Raw genomic sequence first — 18,999 nt, 5'->3', positions numbered from 1 at the left:
GGACAAGCATCTAGTATAGGAATCACGCAACCATCATTGCTGCCAGTAATAAGTATCCAGCAAAGGAGAATTCGCAGATTCAATCTCTCCAAGGACTCAGGAAGCTCATTCTCTTGAGCTTAAGGTCGGCTTTAGTGCTGCCTCACTTCACCCAAGGTGGCAGTTCTACCTTTTCAGACACAACTGCCTCACCATTGTGCCGGGAGCTATCCTGTAGTAACTGCCTACCCACACACATCGAACAAGGCTCTTCTCACCACTTCAAAATTGTTCGGCAGGCATGTCAGCCGCAGACGCACCTCACTCTTTCCTCACCTCTTCAACATTACCGAACCCACGCTTATCACCACCATGGAATTTAAGGATTATGACAAGTATCACGGAGCGTTGAGCTTGCCAGAAGACGCATCTTTACAAGAACTGGATGAAACGTATTTCAACGCGGTTGAATACTGGACAGTGCAAGGTCGACGGGGCGCCGAGAATGCGAAGAGGCAATTACAACTTATCGACGAAGCTTACGGCGCGCTCTTCGAGAGGCACCTGAAAGACCAGGAAGGCATGGGATACGGGAAGGCGAACTACACTATGCAACAGGTGGTCAACGGCCAAGAACGTATGACCAAGCCGAGTGAGGGCGACGAAGACCTCTGGATTCCTCCTCGACGAGCGAGATCTGCTTCGCCTGAAATGGAAGACGGCATGGAAATCGACGAGGTACAAGAATACGAAAAGACGGAACAGCCGACAGTGTACCAGTCGGATCCTGCGCCGGGATTCGTCATTCGAGAGATCAAAGGTGACATCAAAGATGCTCCTGACAGAGCAGTCATTGTCCGTATGTGAGTTAACAGTGATGGGCACACGGAGACTGACACAAGTCTTGATAGATGCAGTCAACTGTCAAGGAGTCTGGGGCTATGGGATGGCGAAAGAACTCAAGAACATGGTACGGCTACAGCCTAATCCCTTCTGGACCCTGGTTAACTATTTCAAGTGCCCAGCAGCATTCGAGACCTACCGATTGCACTGTCAACGGGCCAGCCGCCCATACAGTCTTGTTGGGACTTGCCTCCTTATCCCTCCGCAGCCATCCGACTATGAGCAAGAACGCAAGCTGAGACTCAAAGGCCTTGATAATTCATTTATCCGGGAGGTTCCTATCCCCAAACCGCGTCATTGGATTGGCTGCCTCTTCACCAGCACTGGCTATGGTAAACGGAACATGAAAACAAACAATCCTGGCAAAGACTCCCCATCCCAGATCCTCAATCACACGAGATTCGCCCTTGAGGAATTCCGCACACGCCTCGAGGACTATGACATACCGGGTCCCGAGAAGGTAACAGCGAGCGAGGCCGACGACGACAAACCTGGAGAGATATGGAGCGCAAAATTCAACAGCGGTGCATTCGGAGTTGATTGGGAACTCACTCGTGATATCTTGGTAGAGGAGTTTGATAATTCCGGGCGCCAGTGGACACTCTTGGAGAGGATCAGTAGTGGAGGCGATGACGCTTTGGAATCTGCAAACTGGAATGTCTCGGAAGGTTCTGGTTTCAAACACTCCCGGAGACATTCTCAAATCGAAAATGAGGACCGCCCAAAGACACAGAATGACGAGGCAGTAGAAGGCGACCTGCCTTTGCGGGATGCACTGCGGGAGATGGGCTTTCATTGAATATGTGCGACGGGAAGATAACTCAGTCGACGCTGGTTCTGCTGCGGAGTGCTCCACGTCTATGTGGGTGGACAAGACGAGGCGTTGGAAAATAGGGGAAGCGCTATTCCTCAGGTGGACTAGCTGTAATCTTTGTCTTGGCAGTCAATGAAATCTCAAACTGAGCGTCAACCAATGATTCACTATATCTTCTGCCTCACCTCGCTGCACTGCCTACAATCGTCTTGTTCTAGACCTCGAAATGAACGGGCAAGAGGCCGACTCTCGGCCTCCGAAGCGTGTCAAGCTTGATTCAAGTCAAGCCGACGTCACGATCGAGGGCACCTCAACCATGGCTCACCAAGGCCATGAGAGCCACATTCAGCAAGGCCCGCTTGTGTCGGACGATACGGCCAAGGAGAGACAGGTCGGTATCACTGCTTTCGTCGACGAGACCCGACCTGTCTTCCGAGGGATTCTCAAGAAGCGGTACACGGATTTCTTGGTTAACGAGATCTTGCCAAATGGAACCGTGGTTCATCTGAGCTCGATCAAGGTACAGGACCAGGCTGTGCTGCCTAAGCCTGGGAGTACTGCCTCTGCTGTGAATCGAAAGTCAATGCAGACAGATCAGGAGACTGTGCCAGAGCAGCCTACTCCCGAAGGAGAGACGGGAGAAAAAGGACCAAACGTTGAGAAGACGATAGGACCAGAGGCTACGAAGGGACAAGACGCGAATGGAGAATCCGCACAGGTGAGTTTCCTTCCTTCTTCGAGCCCTACCAAAGTAACAAAGAACCAGATCCCCGAGGCCGACCACGCCATACTTCTGGGATACTTCTCCGACGAAACAGTCGGTCTGATGTCTTCTCTCTACCAATCAATCCTGCGCCACCCAGACTGGAAATCGAGAGACCACCCCATGGTCCGTACAGACTTTACCTCCGACCGCAATATCCGGTCCCAGATCCATCAAAATATCCGCCGGATCTTCAACAGCAAGATCGACTCTTCAACAGACAAAGATGGTATCCTCGTGCTCACCGCATCACATACGGCGTCACCCAATAATCGTGACCGCAACCGTGGCGGGAACAGCAAATCGAACAATGATCGATCCTCTCGACCCAACAAACTCAGCTGGCAGGACCGCGGCGGCGAATATCTCCACTTTTCTCTCTACAAGGAGAACAAGGATACTCTGGAGGTCGTCTCGTATCTGACGAAGCAATTGAAGACGAACACCAAGACATTTCAATTCGCCGGCACAAAGGATCGACGCGCTGTGACTGTGCAGCGAGTTAGCGCGTATCGGGTGGAGGCGGAGCGGCTAGCGGGGTTGAATCGATCTTTGAAATATGCGGCCGTTGGGGACTTCGAGTACCACAAGCAAGGCCTCGAACTTGGCGACCTTAGTGGGAACGAATTCGTCATCACCTTGAGAGATTGCCGGCTCGAAGCTTCCTCTTCTGACGATGTCGCTGGTGAGCGGAAAGCCGACCTCCATTCCTATTTGCACACAGCACTTCACCGACTCCGCGAGAAAGGCTTCCTCAACTTCTACGGGTTACAACGATTCGGCACCTTCGCAACCCGTACGGACATTGTCGGCCTTCATATCCTCAAAGGAGACTTCAAGAGTGCGTGCGACTCGATCCTCGAATTTTCACCATCGGCCCTCAATGAAGCTGCGTCGGAGACTGGTGTTCTTGTGGGCCAGGATGATCGGTCCCGAGCCGAAGGTATCAATCTCTGGCGTAACACGGGTAGGATCAACGAAGCGCTCGACAAGATCCCTCGCAAGTTCTCCGCCGAGTCGAATATTATTCGACACCTCGGTAGGCATCGACAGGACTATCTTGGCGCGCTGTTGAGTATCCAGCGGAACCTGAGGCTTATGTACGTCCACGCCTATCAGTCTTTGGTGTGGAATCTTGCGGTCGGTGAGCGCTGGCGCTTGTATGGAGACAAGGTCGTGGAGGGTGACCTTGTCCTTGTCCGCGAGCACAAGGACAAAGAAATGGATCCTGAGTCGGCCGCCCGAGAGACCGTCGACGCGGACGGTGAAATCGTCATAGAACCTTCCGGCGACGACAGGGCGTTTGACAAGGACGACATGTTCGAACGAGCCCGCGCATTGACCGCGGAAGAAGCAACAGGTGGGGAATACTCAATCTTTGATATTGTCCTTCCTCTTCCAGGATTCGATGTGCTCTATCCGGCCAACGCGGGCGGGGAATGGTATAAGACCTTCATGGCGAGCGAGGCTGGTGGTGGACTCGATCCATACAACATGCGACGCAAGCAGAAAGACTTCAGTCTCAGCGGCGGATACCGGAAAATACTGGCACGCATTGGTGAGGTCTGGGAGGTCAATGTACACGAGTATTGTGGTGAGAAAGAAGGGGAGAAGCAGTTCGTGGAGACCGATTTGGAGCGGATCAAGAAACATGACCAAAAGGCCAACCAGGGAGTGGATCAGACTACGGTTTCAGATGATGCTGCGATTGCTGTAGAGGCGCCAAAACCGCCGCAACAGGCCTTGACTGAGCAGTCTCCGGAGGCGCAATACACCAACAAACTCGCGGCGGTGCTCAAGTTCCAACTTGGCTCGAGCCAATACGCCACCATGGCGCTGAGAGAGCTGTCGAAGGGAGGTGTCCAAGCGTACAAGGCGGAGTTTTTGGGCGGGCGGTAGATGGTTCGGGCTGATGGTTTGTCTTCACCGACTTCCTCGTCGCGCGGTAGGATATCGGGGGATCGTGGCCTCCCATCAATAATAGACATAGGCTAGTTGCGCTGTTGGAAATCATGTCCGCCTTTTTCTAGCGTGTGCTCCGTTCCACTCGTCTATTTCGGGAGAAGTTCACCCGCCGGGAAGGCCGCGCCAAGGCACAATACGTACTGAATACCGTACGTCGCCGACTTTGGCTTTTCGGGGTCCTTACTTTGTCTATACGAGGGCATATGGACTGCCTTTGACGGGGTCCCAACCCGGGATCCTAATAAAGGTGATAACCCGAGGAACCGGATAAAGACGATAACCTGAGGAACCTGAACAAGCTGTTGAATTCGTTTTGTAATAGACCTACGGTAGCCTGGACGATTGAAATCACCAAAGTCTTCGACGATGTAGTCAGCTCGACATGGTAACGGTGCCAGGGACGGAGCGCCGTCAAGAGGGTTGTCAGGAGACCTGGATTGGGGATATATTTAAATTGTGCTACTTGTGGTGACGTCCCCGGAGAATGGGAGCCACAACCATGGTACTGAGCAGGACCTGGTACTATGTTGGGCCGGGGACAATCTTGCTGTAGGGTTCAGGCCCTGCTCATGCCCTGCTCAATGAAACAGATATGGACTAATTACAAGCCATTCTGGTTCTAGTGATGTTCTGCCGAGAACGACGCCATTCTTGGCTACAAGTAGACTCACGACTCACTGTTCGAGGCGAATGGATACCCTACCATGGCTACGCGACTCCGCCGGGAACTTGAGCTTTGAACGCTGTTGTCATGCCCCGAACTAGGGATTACAAATTGAGAATCTCATGCTATTCCGAATGTGAACAGCGAGTGACAGCAGGTTGGTCTTGGCTGCTGCGTGGTTCCCCCGCTAGCTCGTCGCTGCCCTTGACTCTGTATCAGAATATCCTCTAATCAGAACTGCCAAGGATGGCCTCTTTCTCTGGACCGGATCAACTCAGGATAAGCCGCTCAATGTCTTCGTCTTGGGGAATCTCCGCAACGTCCGCCCGTTCCTCATTCCTTCCCCCACCAGCGCCCTCTCTTTCCCATGATCCCCTTGAACCATTGGACGTCAAGATCTCCGGCAAGGGCCTTGTCCGAAAAGCTAACGACCGTGTTTCCTGTCACCATGGGTTTCAAAGCGACGTCGGGATCCGGAGCAACGCAAAGAACGGCGCCTGGTCTTCGGTGTCAGACTGCGCTGAGCTCGCCACCCGAGATGAGGGGGCGCACCAGCCGCATATGAAGACGGTGGCATTGACAGGGACAGGTTTCCAGACACCAAAAGTGGCTGGATCTTCGATCTAGAGGCCGTCATTGCCGTCTTGGTAAGATGGTACTGAATGTACCGTAGTCGCGGTGCACCCCACAACCGTTCTCGCTGGTGGCTTTCGCAGGGTCGGAGCGTATAGTCTCACAAGCGAAAGTTGACATTGGGAGGGTTGTTGATGGGCGCCGAGATCGACATTGATGGTGGCGGAGAGGGGCGGCAAGGATCGAGCCCCACGCGGTATGTAGTGACGGCGTTTGAAAAGTCCGGGACCTCGACCACTGTCGGCCGTTGGGTATTGACGCAGCCTGAAGATCTGCTGGAATGCGAGAAGTGCGGCTGAGAGAGAGATCCGTGGTGAGCTACTTTGTCTGCGATGTGATTGGGTGGTGCTGGCCGCTGTCTTGAAGAGGCCACGAGTAGGATAAACCCGATTGAAGCGAGCGGCAAGAGCAGGGATGTCCTGCAGGTAGTCAAAGAGTCGGCCGATAAGCGGCGAAGGGGGCTTGGTCCTTGGGTTGAAGGAGGACAATATCAGGCAGGATTATGGGGATTTGAAGTTGCTGGGCTTCCAGTGGCTCCTTACTCCCCAGGCCGCTAGGGGGAGAGAGACGGCTGCTCCTGCCGCCATGCTAGACTGAGGTGGATGACCCGTGGGATGCGTGTGGGAGATTGAGATTAATGATCCGCGAGAAGCCTGTGAGAGAGTCCGAGGAAACTCAAGACGTTGACTAACTTGCGAGACAGATGAAGTGTCACAAAGGCGGAACTGAACGGGCAGTCTTGCCGATGTAGGTCCCATCCCTTTCCGCTTGTCTCTCCTTTGATCGATACTGTGGCTTGAATATGCCTACGGTACTTAGTTTCTTATTGTCCGAGCGAGTCCAGCTCTTCCCTCCGCGTGGATGCTCAAGTTGCAGACAAAGAACTCGGTGGTACTAATTCGGTGTCATGTTCCGCCCTTCTCTTGGCGGGAAGCTGCCCGGAGAAGAGCGGAGCGTAATCAATATGTTCTTCCCCAGGGGTTCCACTTTTGCTCGAGTAGGATTTCTGACGGCGAACGGGAACACGATAGGGCCTTTACCGTCAAGGCACGCAGACTGTGCGCGTGTTTCTAGCTTCTGTCTCCGGCGTGCACACTACGGCGGGCAGAGCGGGATTGGAATCCACGATAGGCCAGCAGGATTTGAACTCAGAAAGCTGTGAGCAGGAGGCAGGAAAGTGTCCTACTGTGCCTGCCGATCCCGTTTCAAATGCACAAAAGCCCTAAACTTTGTTGGTCTCCCTGGTCATCTGGAAGGGTGAGGGCTAAAGACCTGTGGTCGTTGCTGGGGAAAACCAAAGAGCAGGCAGTGATGGTCTCCTATCGGGGTAGGTGGGTCTCCGGAGTAGGAACGAGTATGGAACTGAAGGGATAACATGGCAAATGGGAACAACAACGACCAACGGAACCGCGTGCCTCCTTGAAGGTGTGGCCGAAGGATCCTCCAACGCAAAGCCGCTGCGTGCAGGCGTGGGTACGTCATGCCTGGCCTGGCTGGAATCAGGGATAGGTAAAAGCTCGCGGCAGGACCGAGACTGAAGACTCCCACTCCGCTCCTGGATTGGTGACGCTGGCGTTGCTGTGGTGAATCGACCTCTCCCCAACGCTAGGCTGGTCTGAGACAGTGACAGGCGTAGTCTAAGATGACTAGACAACTTCGCTGACGGGTGGGCGCCAGGTCTCATGTCCCGGCGGTGAATGCTGAACTCCAGTGGACGCGCGGCAGGGCGATTGTTATATCTGATTTATTTCCTTTGCCGGTACTCCGTACGTATATTCACAGGACAAGTCACGATCATCATCGGGCACACACATACAGGCTGTATACGCTACCTTATTTTTGAGTTATTCTCCCATTGCACGACGGATTCAGGCAGCCTGGTCGTGGGAAGCTAGCCGCCTGAGACCATCACAGTGTCAGGAGCGGTATGGGAGCTGCTGACTTCCATGGGTTTCCACGCCTAAATCACCTGGCTGCAGCCAGGAGCGCCAAAGTCATGGATGGCTGCGGAAATTTCCTGTGTTGGGATCGACTTACAGCCAGCCACCGCTTGGCGAGATGAACAAGGCAAGAATACGCACGCATTCAATGGAGGAAATCGGGTCATTTGATCAATGATACCACGACCGAGGCGGCCGGGGGGGTGATATTCGCTTGAGAATGGGCAATTGTTTGGCCAGCGCAGTACGCAGTCTGGTGGCTCAGCTTTGTGGGTTTATCCTTCACGCTTGCCATGGCTAACTTGTCTGGATACTGAGGGTCTCTTACATGGTCCAAGTCAGCCAAGCGCTACTACATTCCCAGGGGCAACGAGGCGCCTTCATCACCTATGAGACAGTAGAGTCGAGTGATGGCCAACGCTCGGGCGTCGCATTGTGGGGGGGTTTTCGACCAATTTCAGACTCCGACCCAGAGATAGAGGAAACTTGTGTCTAATCACACTAATGGACTTAGGCTTGGGAGCTCCTCGTGACGACCACCTTTGCCTTGACCACCACCACTCCCTGGCTAGGGCTGGGCGCCTCGGAATCGGACTCTCTTGGGAAGCTGAGGATTGCTGGCCGCAAGCAGATGTACACCGTGCTATCACGAAAGGCATTTTCCATGTCTTGCCGATGTGGTTCCATACTCTCCTCGTCGAATGGCTCACCCTGCTTGAAGAACTGAGCAAAGTACTTCCTGTCGCACCGCGCCAGGTCTGCCCGTAGGCTGAGGGTGTCCAAGAAAACAGTCCTCGTGATCTTCTTGAACTCACGATGCTTTGCTTGAGAGTACTCTGGAGAGCCACATGCAACCTCACATGCCGGGTCCGTCTCTGAAGGTGCAACTCTCATCGACTTGAAAATGTTGAACAAGCGGATTTGGAACTCTTCGGCGTAGACTGGCAGCCTTGGTTTCACCGTGGCGTCCAGAAGGTCAAGTTTGGTGGCAATGTTGAGTCGGCGTACGGCCTCCGGATCGTCTGCACGACAATATCAGCACAAGCGGGGTGTACCAACTGAGCAACTTACATTGGGCGAGTCGGTTGAACGTCCTTTGCACCGCAGATGGCATCTGGGTCTGCGGATCTTCTTTGAATCCGTTGAATGCCCAGGTGAACACTGCGTTCGATATGAAGAGCTGCAAAATATCATCAAGCCAGATTGCTGGATGAGAGCTGGCTGTCTCCATCATGTCGACAACTGTTGAAGGGGTTGAAGCCGTAAAGCTGACCTGACTCAGGTCCCGAGCATCGTCGGAGGCGGTGGTGAGGTCCAGATAGCTGCAGGGATGTGCTTGCCGATAGCACTCGATACTGTGCTCGATCTGTAGCGTGATGTTGCTGAGGGCGGTTCTGACATGACTGTGCCGAGGTGGAGCAGAGTAGCTTCCTTGTGCCATGAGACTTCTCAATATCTCGATATGCTTCCTTTCCCACGGCTCCACCTCCATCATCGACCTTGCCGAACGCTCGTTGTCCGAGGCTGTTGTCGTGGTGCCACGGAGCTCTGAGTCCAATGCAGCTCTTGGAAGGGTCTGGGCGTTCACCTGTTTCATTCGTTCTTGTCTAGGACCCTGAATTTCCCGTATTGAAAGTTTTGGGCCTGGATACTGCTTGACTGGCGCGGGTGGGGTTGGCGGATGAGGAAGTTCCAGCTTCCTTCTCGGGCCTGTAGATGAACGGAGGCTCATGACAACCTTGGGTACTTGACGGCGACGGCTGGAAGGACAAGTAGTGACGGAGTCGAGGTGGGTATTGTCCCGTAGCCTTATCTGTTCTCCAACAAGTCCAGGCGACGTTGGTTTCGCTCGAGATGTGCGGCGCCCTCGTTTCAACTTGTTGATGTAATGATCCATCTTGTACCTGACCTTTTCGACGGTACGAGAGTTGTCGTCCGGAGCACATTCATTCAGCCTCTCGTAAATCATACGCGCAAGCTCTCCACGTTTCCCCAATATCTTTTCCTTGTTGGCGTCAACAAGGGCCTCAAGGATGAGGTTTTCCTCGACGCTCCAGCGTCGGTGGGGGCCGCCAGCCATTGTTAACGAAGCGAAGTCCTCGAAGTCGACCACTGGACAGAGGTTGAGGACACTGCGAAGAATTAGTCCTGCGTGAGGAAGAAGTAGTCCTGAGTGAGGGAAACCTGGGAATGTATTAAGGGAAGAATTTGAAAAGCGTAGGTGGGAAATTAAGAACAGGAGGGAAGCGAAGCGGAAAGGCGGAGTGCAAGGTTCAGCCCGCGCCCCTGCTTCTTGGTCCAGGAGAATGATGGTGAGAGAGGCTGCGTGACCACGGACGCCACCATGCTTCGGGGAAGCGGTGAAACTGGCCAGGCTGGAATGCAATAGAATAGAGCGGAAGAGTGACCCTTGTCCGCCGCGTCTCAGCTCGACATGGTCGTAGCCAATACGACAACCGAGATTGTAGCCGGGCAACAGACCTCCTCTACGACTTGTTTTCGCACTCCATTTGATCGACAGCCCTCCCTCTCCCATCACAGAGCTGTTCTCCCTTTGGGATACAGAAAAGACAGGCCTGCAAACCCCATGTTCGAGCTTCATCGTCGATATGGCGGGATCGGTTTGTCAACTTTGTCGCGATAAGCATGTACGTGTCTTTCCTTTCCCGTGTGTTGTATACTAACCCCCCGGTAGTACAGATGCTCGGGCACCAATTCTGCTGGGTCCAGAGGCTGTGATGCTTGCCGGCGAAGGAATGTTGTATGCACACCAGCTGGCCGTAGCAGAGTGCAATCACAACGGTACCTCCGCCGGTACCACCAACCAAGCATGGTCGCGCCATCATCTCCGCCGCTGTCGGTGCCTCGCATTCAAAAGATTCTGATCACGTTAGACGCGGGCTCTGCGTATGGAAAGGCCATGTACAGGGTCTTTCGGGCTGGCGAGAATATGCAGCCTCGCCTGTGTCAAGACTACATGATGATGAGCTTCCAACCCATCACCTGGGAGCACAGTGATGCTCATGTCCCGACACAGCTTGCGTACAGACCTCCTTCGGATCCGAGTCAACCACATTGGCTGCAGCTCTGGGGGATGCAGGTCAATTACGCGGTCGATACCGGGATCATCTCTCGGGACGACGTGATTAAGAACTTGAAGCTCCTACTCTTCGACGACGGCGAAGACACCACAAGTCAGGAAGCCGAAAGATACAGAGTCCGCAAATACATGGCAGAGATGAGAAGCAAGGGTCACCTGCCGCCGCTTTCACCTGTGATTACCCAAATCGAGGAGACGTCGGTCCACGAACTCCTCGGTCTGTACTCGGATTTCCTTCGCCACGCCTACCAATTTGTCCTCGGCCGTATTCGACGTGCATACCCTGAGGCGGATTTCCATGAACTTGAAGTCGAGACAGCGATTCCACTGCCCGTCAAAACCAACCCTTCTGAGATTGAAATGATTCTCGCAGCCGTTAAAGCTGCGGGGATCCCAAATCCCTTCGTCGTGGGAGAGCCCACCGCGGCCCTCGCACATCACTTCCAGTCGTCGTTTGAACGGCACGGTGTTCTCCCAGAAGCGGATTGCACGCTAATCCTCGACGTCGGCGGTGGGTCTTCTGACCTGGAAGGCTGGGCCAATGTGGGGACAAGTCCGTTCCGGGTGCAAGAAATGTGTGCCGGAGCCACAAAGTGGTGTGGTGGCTTAGCCGTGAACAAGAAATGTGTGAATCTCGTGCTGCGCGGGATTGTGGATAAGAACTTTTTCAAGAGGAGCTTGAGGGGCAAGGATAGCCAAATGACAGAATACGAGTTCCGCCGAACTCTGGAAGAAAAGTTCGAGGAAGCCAAGAAATTTTTCAATGGCTCGGAATCGCTTGGGTTGAGTGTGCCTGGGTTACCGGACATGGAAAGCTACCGCATGCCCGGCGGTAACAAGGTCGTTCTCGACCTCGACGATATGCGGACGATCTTCGGCCCTTCACTCGACTCTTTGAGAAACATGATAATGACGGCATTGCGAGAGCTAGCGCGGCGCTATGAGGACGATGGTATCGCATCCCCCCGGATTGAACTCCTGCTTGTCGGGGGAGGAAGCTTGAGCCCGTACCTCACCGACCAGATCCAGGCCTTCTGCAGTGATGAAGGTGAAGCAGTTTTTGGTCGTCCGATTTCAGTGCGTGTCCCGAATGACGCGCAAAGCCGATCCTCAACCACCGTTGCTTCAGGGTCTCTCCTTCTTTTGATTGATAAGGCCTTCATTACCAAGCGGATCATCACCAGGGGGTACTGTATGGCATGGGACAAGAATATCGCCCATATGCGGAACGGCATCGATGATGTCCAGCCAGTTCACAGGGATCCCCATGATGGAGTGAGAAGAGCACTGAGGGTCACAAAGTTCTTTGTCAGGCCCCGGGACTGTATTCCAGTGCAGCATCAAGTTCGACACCGAGGCTGGAGAGGCCTCTTTCGGGAAGAGGAGAAAGACGGCGGTTGGGAATTTGTGGAACACCTCTATCGGAGTGACACGATTCGCGATGATGATGTCTGGGTCGACAGGCCGGGCATCGACATTCATCCTATGCCTCATCCGCTGATTTTCTTCATCCCTTTCTCCTTGAGCGACAATTTGGAATCTCTCACTTCACCAGATGGGAGAATATGGTACCATGTTGAGTACGAGGTTGCCCTCATCTTGGACGGCATGAACGCGGTATATGAGCTGGTAGTCCCAGAGACGGGGAAGTTTCCTGCAGAGCCTCCAGAGAATTATGACGATGGCTATCTTGTTCAGCGGGGGAAGTTCGACATCAACGGGGTCTTCCAACTGTTCAACCCGTAACTGGTAGAGGATTGTGGTCGACTCTCAGCTTCCTGTATTAATTAGAAACAATTCCCGGGAACATTCCAGGTGTCAAGTGAGAGTGGGAAGGGTACCCGAGGGCTGCTACGTCAGCGCCAAGAGCGTCCTCACCGGTATTTACCAGGTAATTACGCCCTTTGCTAGAGGGCACCGTATTATTTACATACCAGGTACCCTCTGTACCCTCTGTACCCTTAGGTAACTAACTATCAGGTGTCTCTCCAGCCAAACACGCTCGAAACAAGTCACGGCGCACAATCAGTGACCCTAAGTGCTCATCCAATTACAGCCGTAACTCAATATGTATCCTCGGAGCTACATTAATAACCCATCCTTCGCTCGCCGAGACCGTTCAAGACCTCACCTCGCTCTGACTGCCTCCACTCTTGACCCGTTCTAGCTCGCCCATGATCTCCCTCATCTCCGCCTCGCTCGGAAGGTTGACCACCGTCAAGTACAGGATGTCCTTGTGCAGTACCTTCCTGATTACGCCCTGTCTTCGCTTCGGTAGTCGGCCCATCTCCGCATTTTTGACGTCTGCCGGGCTCAGTTCGTATCCTCTCTTGTGTGCCCTTTTCTGAGCTCTCCGCCCTCGTCTCTTGGCTTTGGGGTCAAAATGCCCACCAGTCAGGAGACCGAGAATGGTTCCCGAGTTGGCCGGGTGATTCGGATCGCTGAATCGAGAGGCGAATGTCTTATCCGGAGAAGGCGCCACCAGCCTGCTGTCCGGGTGCATCCCGGCGTAGCTTGCCTGAGCGCGACGGTCGAGATAGCTTGCCAAGAACCCGCCCGTCGCGCGGAGCTTGTCTTGGGTGCGTTGTGGTAGAGTGCTCTTGGCACCGCCGGAGGAATCCTCTGTCGAGTTGAGCGCCGACAGTGCAGCCGCGTCGAGGGCAGGGTAGATCAGAGGCGCGGGCTCGGGAAGGGAAAGCTCGCCCTTGCTGACGCCCGAGGTGAGGCGGAGTTTGGCGAGCTTTTGTTTCAGCTCGGAGTCCGGGATCGAGGTTGCTTTGACGAGAGCTTGGTCTGCAGCGCTGATGTTCGAGAGGTCTATTCCGAGCAGCGGCTCATGCGGGCTGTCCGGTTTGAAGGTCATGATCATGCAGTACAGTCCACGTGGCTTGAAAAGAGAGTTGTTGATCTGATCGAGGTAGGTGTTTCTGCGCTGGCGGGATTGGATCTCCTTTGCAGTCTGACTGGCCACTTGGACAGCGATGGTCACGGCCATGGCAATGGGGTTTGGTACCAATCCCGCGGCGAAGCAAGCCAGATTGATCACGTCGAAGACCGGGCTGGCTTTTGAGGCGCGGTCAAGGTCGTTGATGAAGTCGATAAAGGTCCCCTGGTCAATGCCCGCACACTCGCCGAGTAAGGGGGCGTAGGCGCGCACAAATCCTCGACTTTTGTCTTTTGGCCGGCGCTGCGGGAGTATGACCGGGCATGGTAGTGGTTTGATATTCAGGGAGGGCGAAGGTGTGAATCGGTGCTTGTCCACGAAAGCTCTCGCGACGTCTTGGTCTGAAGCCGGTGTAGCGGCTGCTTCTTCGTATGATGGCGGAGGCTGCTCGAGCTCTTCTGCAGCTTCGTCAAGGGCCCATTCGGCATTGTCGTTGGCCAAGTCAGAACTGCTGATACTCGAAGAATCGTCGTCGTCTTCCCCGTCAGAACGGCTTTTCTTTTCGGATGAATGTGGGGGGTGAAGTGTCGGAGCTGCTAGGTGCGAGCTCTCCCCAGTCTCATGTTGGACTGCGGGGATGGGTGACACTCCGCGCTCTCTGGCTGCCTTCTTCTCTCTGTGGTCGGCGATTGCCTCCGATGCCGCACCGATGCCTGCGCCAACGCCCTTGACCAGCCTACTTATGATAGGCATAGCAAGAAGTGCTTGAGGAAGGATTGATAAAAGAGCTCTCGGGAAAAGGGTACGGAAACAGCTTCAACGTTGCAAAAAGGGAGAATATCTTGTGGATGGAGGATGAATTATTGTATGATTGCCTGGGCCCTTAGAGTGGGTTTTGAGAAGCACAGCGATGGCCTCTTCTTATATGAGTCGCCTTGATCTTGATGATCGACAAGACCTGTACAGAGTCTATCTGTTCTAGGTTAGAACCGCGAACAGTTACATGGTCGGTTTCTTTCCGCGTAGCCCTCAGCCTCCCACCAGAGCGGTTTGTTCGCGATATGCCCCAAGAGGGGCTAGTCGAATCAGTGAATTGGCACCACGGGCGGCGAAAAGCTTGGACGGCGAGCCTAACGGGCTGTGTACGTAAGCAGGATGCCCCCGCACCGCCCACCTCACTCACCCAATCACGCGTCTGTCACCCATCTACTGCCGGTCTCGTGCTTTGCCATTAAACACGGCCGCAGCGAAGGTCAATGCCATTCATAATGAGAGACGGGCTGTGCCAGACCCATCACCATGCTCGACGGTAGGCCTCCGTCATCTGCGAAATTTAGCCAGTGAAGAAACGTTATCATGAGATCTGAAACAGAGACGCGCTTGGCAGCTTTGTCTGATGGCCCCAAAAACGATGTCTCTCGTGGGTGACCTGGGCACAAGCCTCGGGAGCGACTTGACAGGACTGCGTGTCAGAGTGTTTCCCTGGGACTTCTTCCTGAGTATCACCCCAGGCACGCGTTCGTCACCTCGTTGTCGGGTTTTGTCGTGCGATGTGACAGTTCCATCATGGGTTCCCTTCGGACGTCCCTCCTACAACAGGCGAGTGGAACAGGTCCGCTTCACCGGGTCCCTGATGATGTTGTGTGACCGTCCGCCGATGCTCAACAGGCGGTCAGTCATGCCGCAACTTACCAAACCCTGGTTTTGGAAGCGATGCTGGCAGCCAGGCAATCAAGACACCGAAGAATCAAGGCCTGAAGAAATTTCTTCCGCAACGACTCGAGCGGGCGGTGCTTGTAACCCGACCACTGTCTAAGGCGATCACCTGCTCTTTCGTTGCACAGCAGAAAGACGCGTTGTGCAGGGCATCGGCGGGCTCGTCGATGTGGTCGGCCGTTGTGTTTGAGATCGCCTACACCCAGCGTGGGCAGATCGAAATTGGCTACCATCGTGGAGGATAGATGGATTGTTGATTTTCTACTTTGCGGTCGTGTTTGTCCTTTCTGGCCTGATCTTGGTGTTGCCAATTCTTGAGGAGATCATAATTGTGGAGTAAACCAGGAATATCCAGTTTGCCCAGAAATCCAGATCCATGTGGCGGTCAATACATTGGGGTTATCGAGCAGGTGGCTGGGGACGGAAATAAGCTTCTGATATGCAGATTGAAGGATTCTTGACTGAGGGTCACGGATCGATTGTTGGCGGAGGAGAGCAGTCTTCTCATTCATTGCACGAGGATTGTCTTCATTCTCACAAATTTCCTTGAGGTCGCTGATAATGTCGCTGCAAGGATGTAGCGAACTAAGTGTCCCGGATGAAGTCCAAGCTCGAGTCCTTGCAAGGCTGTTCCTGACGAGGTCTCGAAAATCAGCAGCAACATCATTTGATCCATGGTGAATAGATCTCTGCTGACGACTGTCCAAGACCCGGGGGAAACAGGCACTAGGGCTGAGATTTTGCCAAAGCGGGAGCGGACGGAGCACGGCTAGCGAGATCTTCATGCCCGGGAGAAGCACCAGCATGATCCTGGATAAACTTCATACTCCCGCTTGCCTTGACAGCAATAATGCGAAACTCAACCCTCCCCCAGCAAAAGACTCTCTCACCGAGCATCTTGCGTTGCTAGGCATTGAAGAGTTGTCAAGCCTCAGTCGCAGCGCTGTGGTGATTGGGAGTGCCGTAAGCACTTCCTCACTTGGCACGGTTCTGCGAATGCAGTTCTCCCGTCATCAAAGATTGGTTGCCATGAAATGCCGGGGTTCGTCGACTCTGCCGTTGGTGGTGATTGCTCAATAGAGGTGCCGAAAACGACAAATAAAGCACTTGTATGGACTGAAATACCTGCCATAGAAGTCATGACCTTCTCTTCCGTACCATTCGGGGGCGACCAGTCGAGAACGATGGAAAATTGGCAGTGGCAAACCGCGGACTTCATAATCGGAGCGGCACACCCACTCCAAACGGTGAAAGCAAAAAGTATCGGAAAATAAAGACATCCGAATCGAAAGCTAGAGTTTTTCTGCACGTCTGCGTCACTATCCCAACAGAATGCTTCCCTCCGCACTCTACAAAGGCATTGTCCTCGTCGGACAATCACAGGATGAACATTGCTTCGGAGTTGGGGGAGGACAATTCTCCCAGCGAATCAGTCCAGTCGCAACAAGAAGAACCATGATCAGTTCAACCTAGGTGTTGAGAGGTTCTGGCCAGGCGCAGACCAATGTCGCCCTCCTCTTCGCACACCTCCTTCCTCGCGGGGCATCGTGCAAAGACTTGTGCGGACAAATCGGTTGGCCATAAGCGTTCGGTGCCTGAAAGCTGCATGGACGATGTCGCAGGGGGCCGCGCACACATGATCCCTCTTTTCCGGCCTGAAAGTGAAGCCGCGAGTGGAAGAAGACCGTGATTTTGAGTTCGTTGGACGTGTGGTCGTTGCCCGAGTGCCCCGTGTCGGCGATATAGAATCATGGGGCAACAGAAGCCCATCGAAATGCAAGGTTTGAGTCAAGCGGGGTCCGGGAAGGTCAGAGCTGGGCACGTAAGTTTTTCATTGCTGGCCTGGGTGGGCTCATTTGCTAGCTCAAAGGATCTTGAAACATGCGTTCTGCAGCTTTCGGTAACTGCATGCAACATGGCCTGATGCCGAAGTGTGGCATGTGAGAGGGGATCGCGGAGTCAAAGTCGGTGTGCATGTGGCATTGGTGTAATTGATCTGGAACCTCCGACCTCAGTGGAGAGGTGCAGCTACCCAGTAGATGACCGTTGCACAATATTCTACTGGCGGTTCATTTATCGGGACCCGTGCACGGTGGCACAGCCTCTCAGCGCAGATGACGAAGCACGATTCTCGAAGCAGCTCTTTCAACTCCATCACGAGCAGAAGATGGCAGTTTCACGCCCGGCCGTGGTTGGTGAGAAAGTTCCGTAAGATTTCTAGCACCAGTGACGCAACGCCGGAGTGGAGCGGTGTCCCGGGGGCTTCCTGCTTGGAACAAAACTCGTATCTGTCGTCCTGGGGCCCGTGTGAGGCGGCAGCGTTGGGGACACAGAGCGGCCGAGTCAGAGTCCAGGGCGAGCAGCATCAGGCACGATCGTATCCTTGTACGAGGTGTATAACTGTCAGAAGTGCCTGCTCCGGGTCCCTGCAAGCAGGATAGCAATTGCACAACTCTAGCAGTTCGGAAACGTGAGCGTCCCTAATCCGCCGACGCATCTCTTTTCGACGTGCAATCTGGAGGATGCGCAGCAGGACGGGAACGATCTGTAGGCGTGATATGTGCGGGGCCCGGCTTAACCAAGAAGAGCCTGGCCCGCTCACTCTAAGCGTGATCAGCATTGAACTTGTTTCGGTTGTTCGGTTGCTCAGCCTATTAAGCTGCGTCCGATATGCACGCAACATAAATAGGTAGTGTTGATGCTGCCCCTGTTCTTTGGGCGAAAGATCCATGGTTCACAACTGCCAAACGAGGTGTCAAGGAGGTTCATGCTTTACTCTGCGGAAATTGCCGAGGGTAAAATCCATGCATTGGCTTGATCATACCATAATGTTACGGAGCCAGGTGATTATCATGCCAGTGCTCAAGACAGCATGCCAACTTATTTCTCTATTTGTGGGCTCCTGTCTGGGGAAGGAGGCCGAAGACATATCAGACTGTCAGCCTCATGTGACCCATTCGAAGCTCTCCGTGCGAGGGTCTCCGCCTGACTGCAAGGACAACGCAGTAGTACGGACTTGCCAACCACTGCTGATATCTATATTCACAGTACGCGAGGACCAGCTGTGAGAGTCCGTGGTGCTCCGTGACTGACGACGGCTCAAAGCCGCCAGTAAGAAACAGGCCTGGTGCCGCTGCACTGGTGTCAGCCTCTGTAGATTTGTGTGTCGGCCCATCTAACGAGCGGGCATCACCCGAAACATTAAAGTGATGAGGACCATTGGTTGGAATGAAGGGTGTACTCGCTCGCATCTCTCATGGTTGCTGCCAATCGCAGAGACTCGGTGCGTCTGTTGCGCATCGAGGTGACATGCGTAAATTCTTGAAGCCGGGTGCATTCCAGGCCTGCGAGTAAGGGCCAGGCTCCAAGGTTCAAGGGTACGACAGCAGGGAAGTGCGGGCGCCAGGCCGTCGAAGGCTTGCGCCTAACCTTAACTGGAGCGCTGCATGCAGTCGCGGGAGGACGGGCAGAACGCGTGTTCCCTCCAGAGTCAAGAGGAGTCAAGAGGCCAGGACCGCCGTCACCCTTGGACGCGCACTAACAAGAATCTGCACTAGACTTTAGACCCATCGCAAGAACGCTCCCCTCCTGCTGGTGCATCGACCACTCTCGCTGGTGTTTCTCCTGAGCGCTGTGCT

General features: G+C 54.1%; 5 protein-coding genes across 5 annotated transcripts; 3 read left to right on the top strand and 2 right to left on the bottom strand.

Annotated features, from left to right (window-relative positions):
• Window positions 1-351: 351 nt before the first annotated feature.
• On the top strand, window positions 352-1,681 carry G647_08667 (uncharacterized protein; the record flags this gene model as incomplete). Its single annotated transcript, XM_008732975.1, has 2 exons — window positions 352-838; window positions 891-1,681. The coding sequence occupies 2 exons, from the start codon at window positions 352-354 to the stop codon at window positions 1,679-1,681; spliced, it is 1,278 nt and encodes a 425-aa protein (XP_008731197.1).
• Window positions 1,682-1,922: 241 nt separating this feature from the next.
• On the top strand, window positions 1,923-4,358 carry G647_08666 (uncharacterized protein; the record flags this gene model as incomplete). Its single annotated transcript, XM_008732974.1, has 1 exon — window positions 1,923-4,358. One exon carries the CDS (start codon window positions 1,923-1,925, stop codon window positions 4,356-4,358), a length of 2,436 nt encoding a protein of 811 aa, XP_008731196.1.
• A 3,813-nt stretch (window positions 4,359-8,171) lies between these two features.
• On the bottom strand, window positions 8,172-9,741 carry G647_08665 (uncharacterized protein; the record flags this gene model as incomplete). Its single annotated transcript, XM_008732973.1, has 2 exons — window positions 8,172-8,683; window positions 8,733-9,741. 2 exons carry the CDS (start codon window positions 9,739-9,741, stop codon window positions 8,172-8,174), a joined length of 1,521 nt encoding a protein of 506 aa, XP_008731195.1.
• Window positions 9,742-10,491: 750 nt separating this feature from the next.
• On the top strand, window positions 10,492-12,507 carry G647_08664 (uncharacterized protein; the record flags this gene model as incomplete). Its single annotated transcript, XM_008732972.1, has 1 exon — window positions 10,492-12,507. One exon carries the CDS (start codon window positions 10,492-10,494, stop codon window positions 12,505-12,507), a length of 2,016 nt encoding a protein of 671 aa, XP_008731194.1.
• A 373-nt stretch (window positions 12,508-12,880) lies between these two features.
• On the bottom strand, window positions 12,881-14,398 carry G647_08663 (uncharacterized protein; the record flags this gene model as incomplete). The annotated part of the gene is made up of 1 exon (XM_008732971.1): window positions 12,881-14,398. The coding sequence occupies one exon, from the start codon at window positions 14,396-14,398 to the stop codon at window positions 12,881-12,883; it is 1,518 nt and encodes a 505-aa protein (XP_008731193.1).
• Window positions 14,399-18,999: the final 4,601 nt, after the last annotated feature.

The sequence above is a fragment of the Cladophialophora carrionii genome (genome assembly GCF_000365165.1).
Source record: "Cladophialophora carrionii CBS 160.54 unplaced genomic scaffold supercont1.8, whole genome shotgun sequence".
In the NCBI taxonomy this organism is placed as follows: domain Eukaryota; kingdom Fungi; phylum Ascomycota; class Eurotiomycetes; order Chaetothyriales; family Herpotrichiellaceae; genus Cladophialophora; species Cladophialophora carrionii.
The sequence above is the reverse complement of the archived record's forward strand: the minus strand, read 5'-3'. Positions and strand labels throughout refer to the sequence as shown.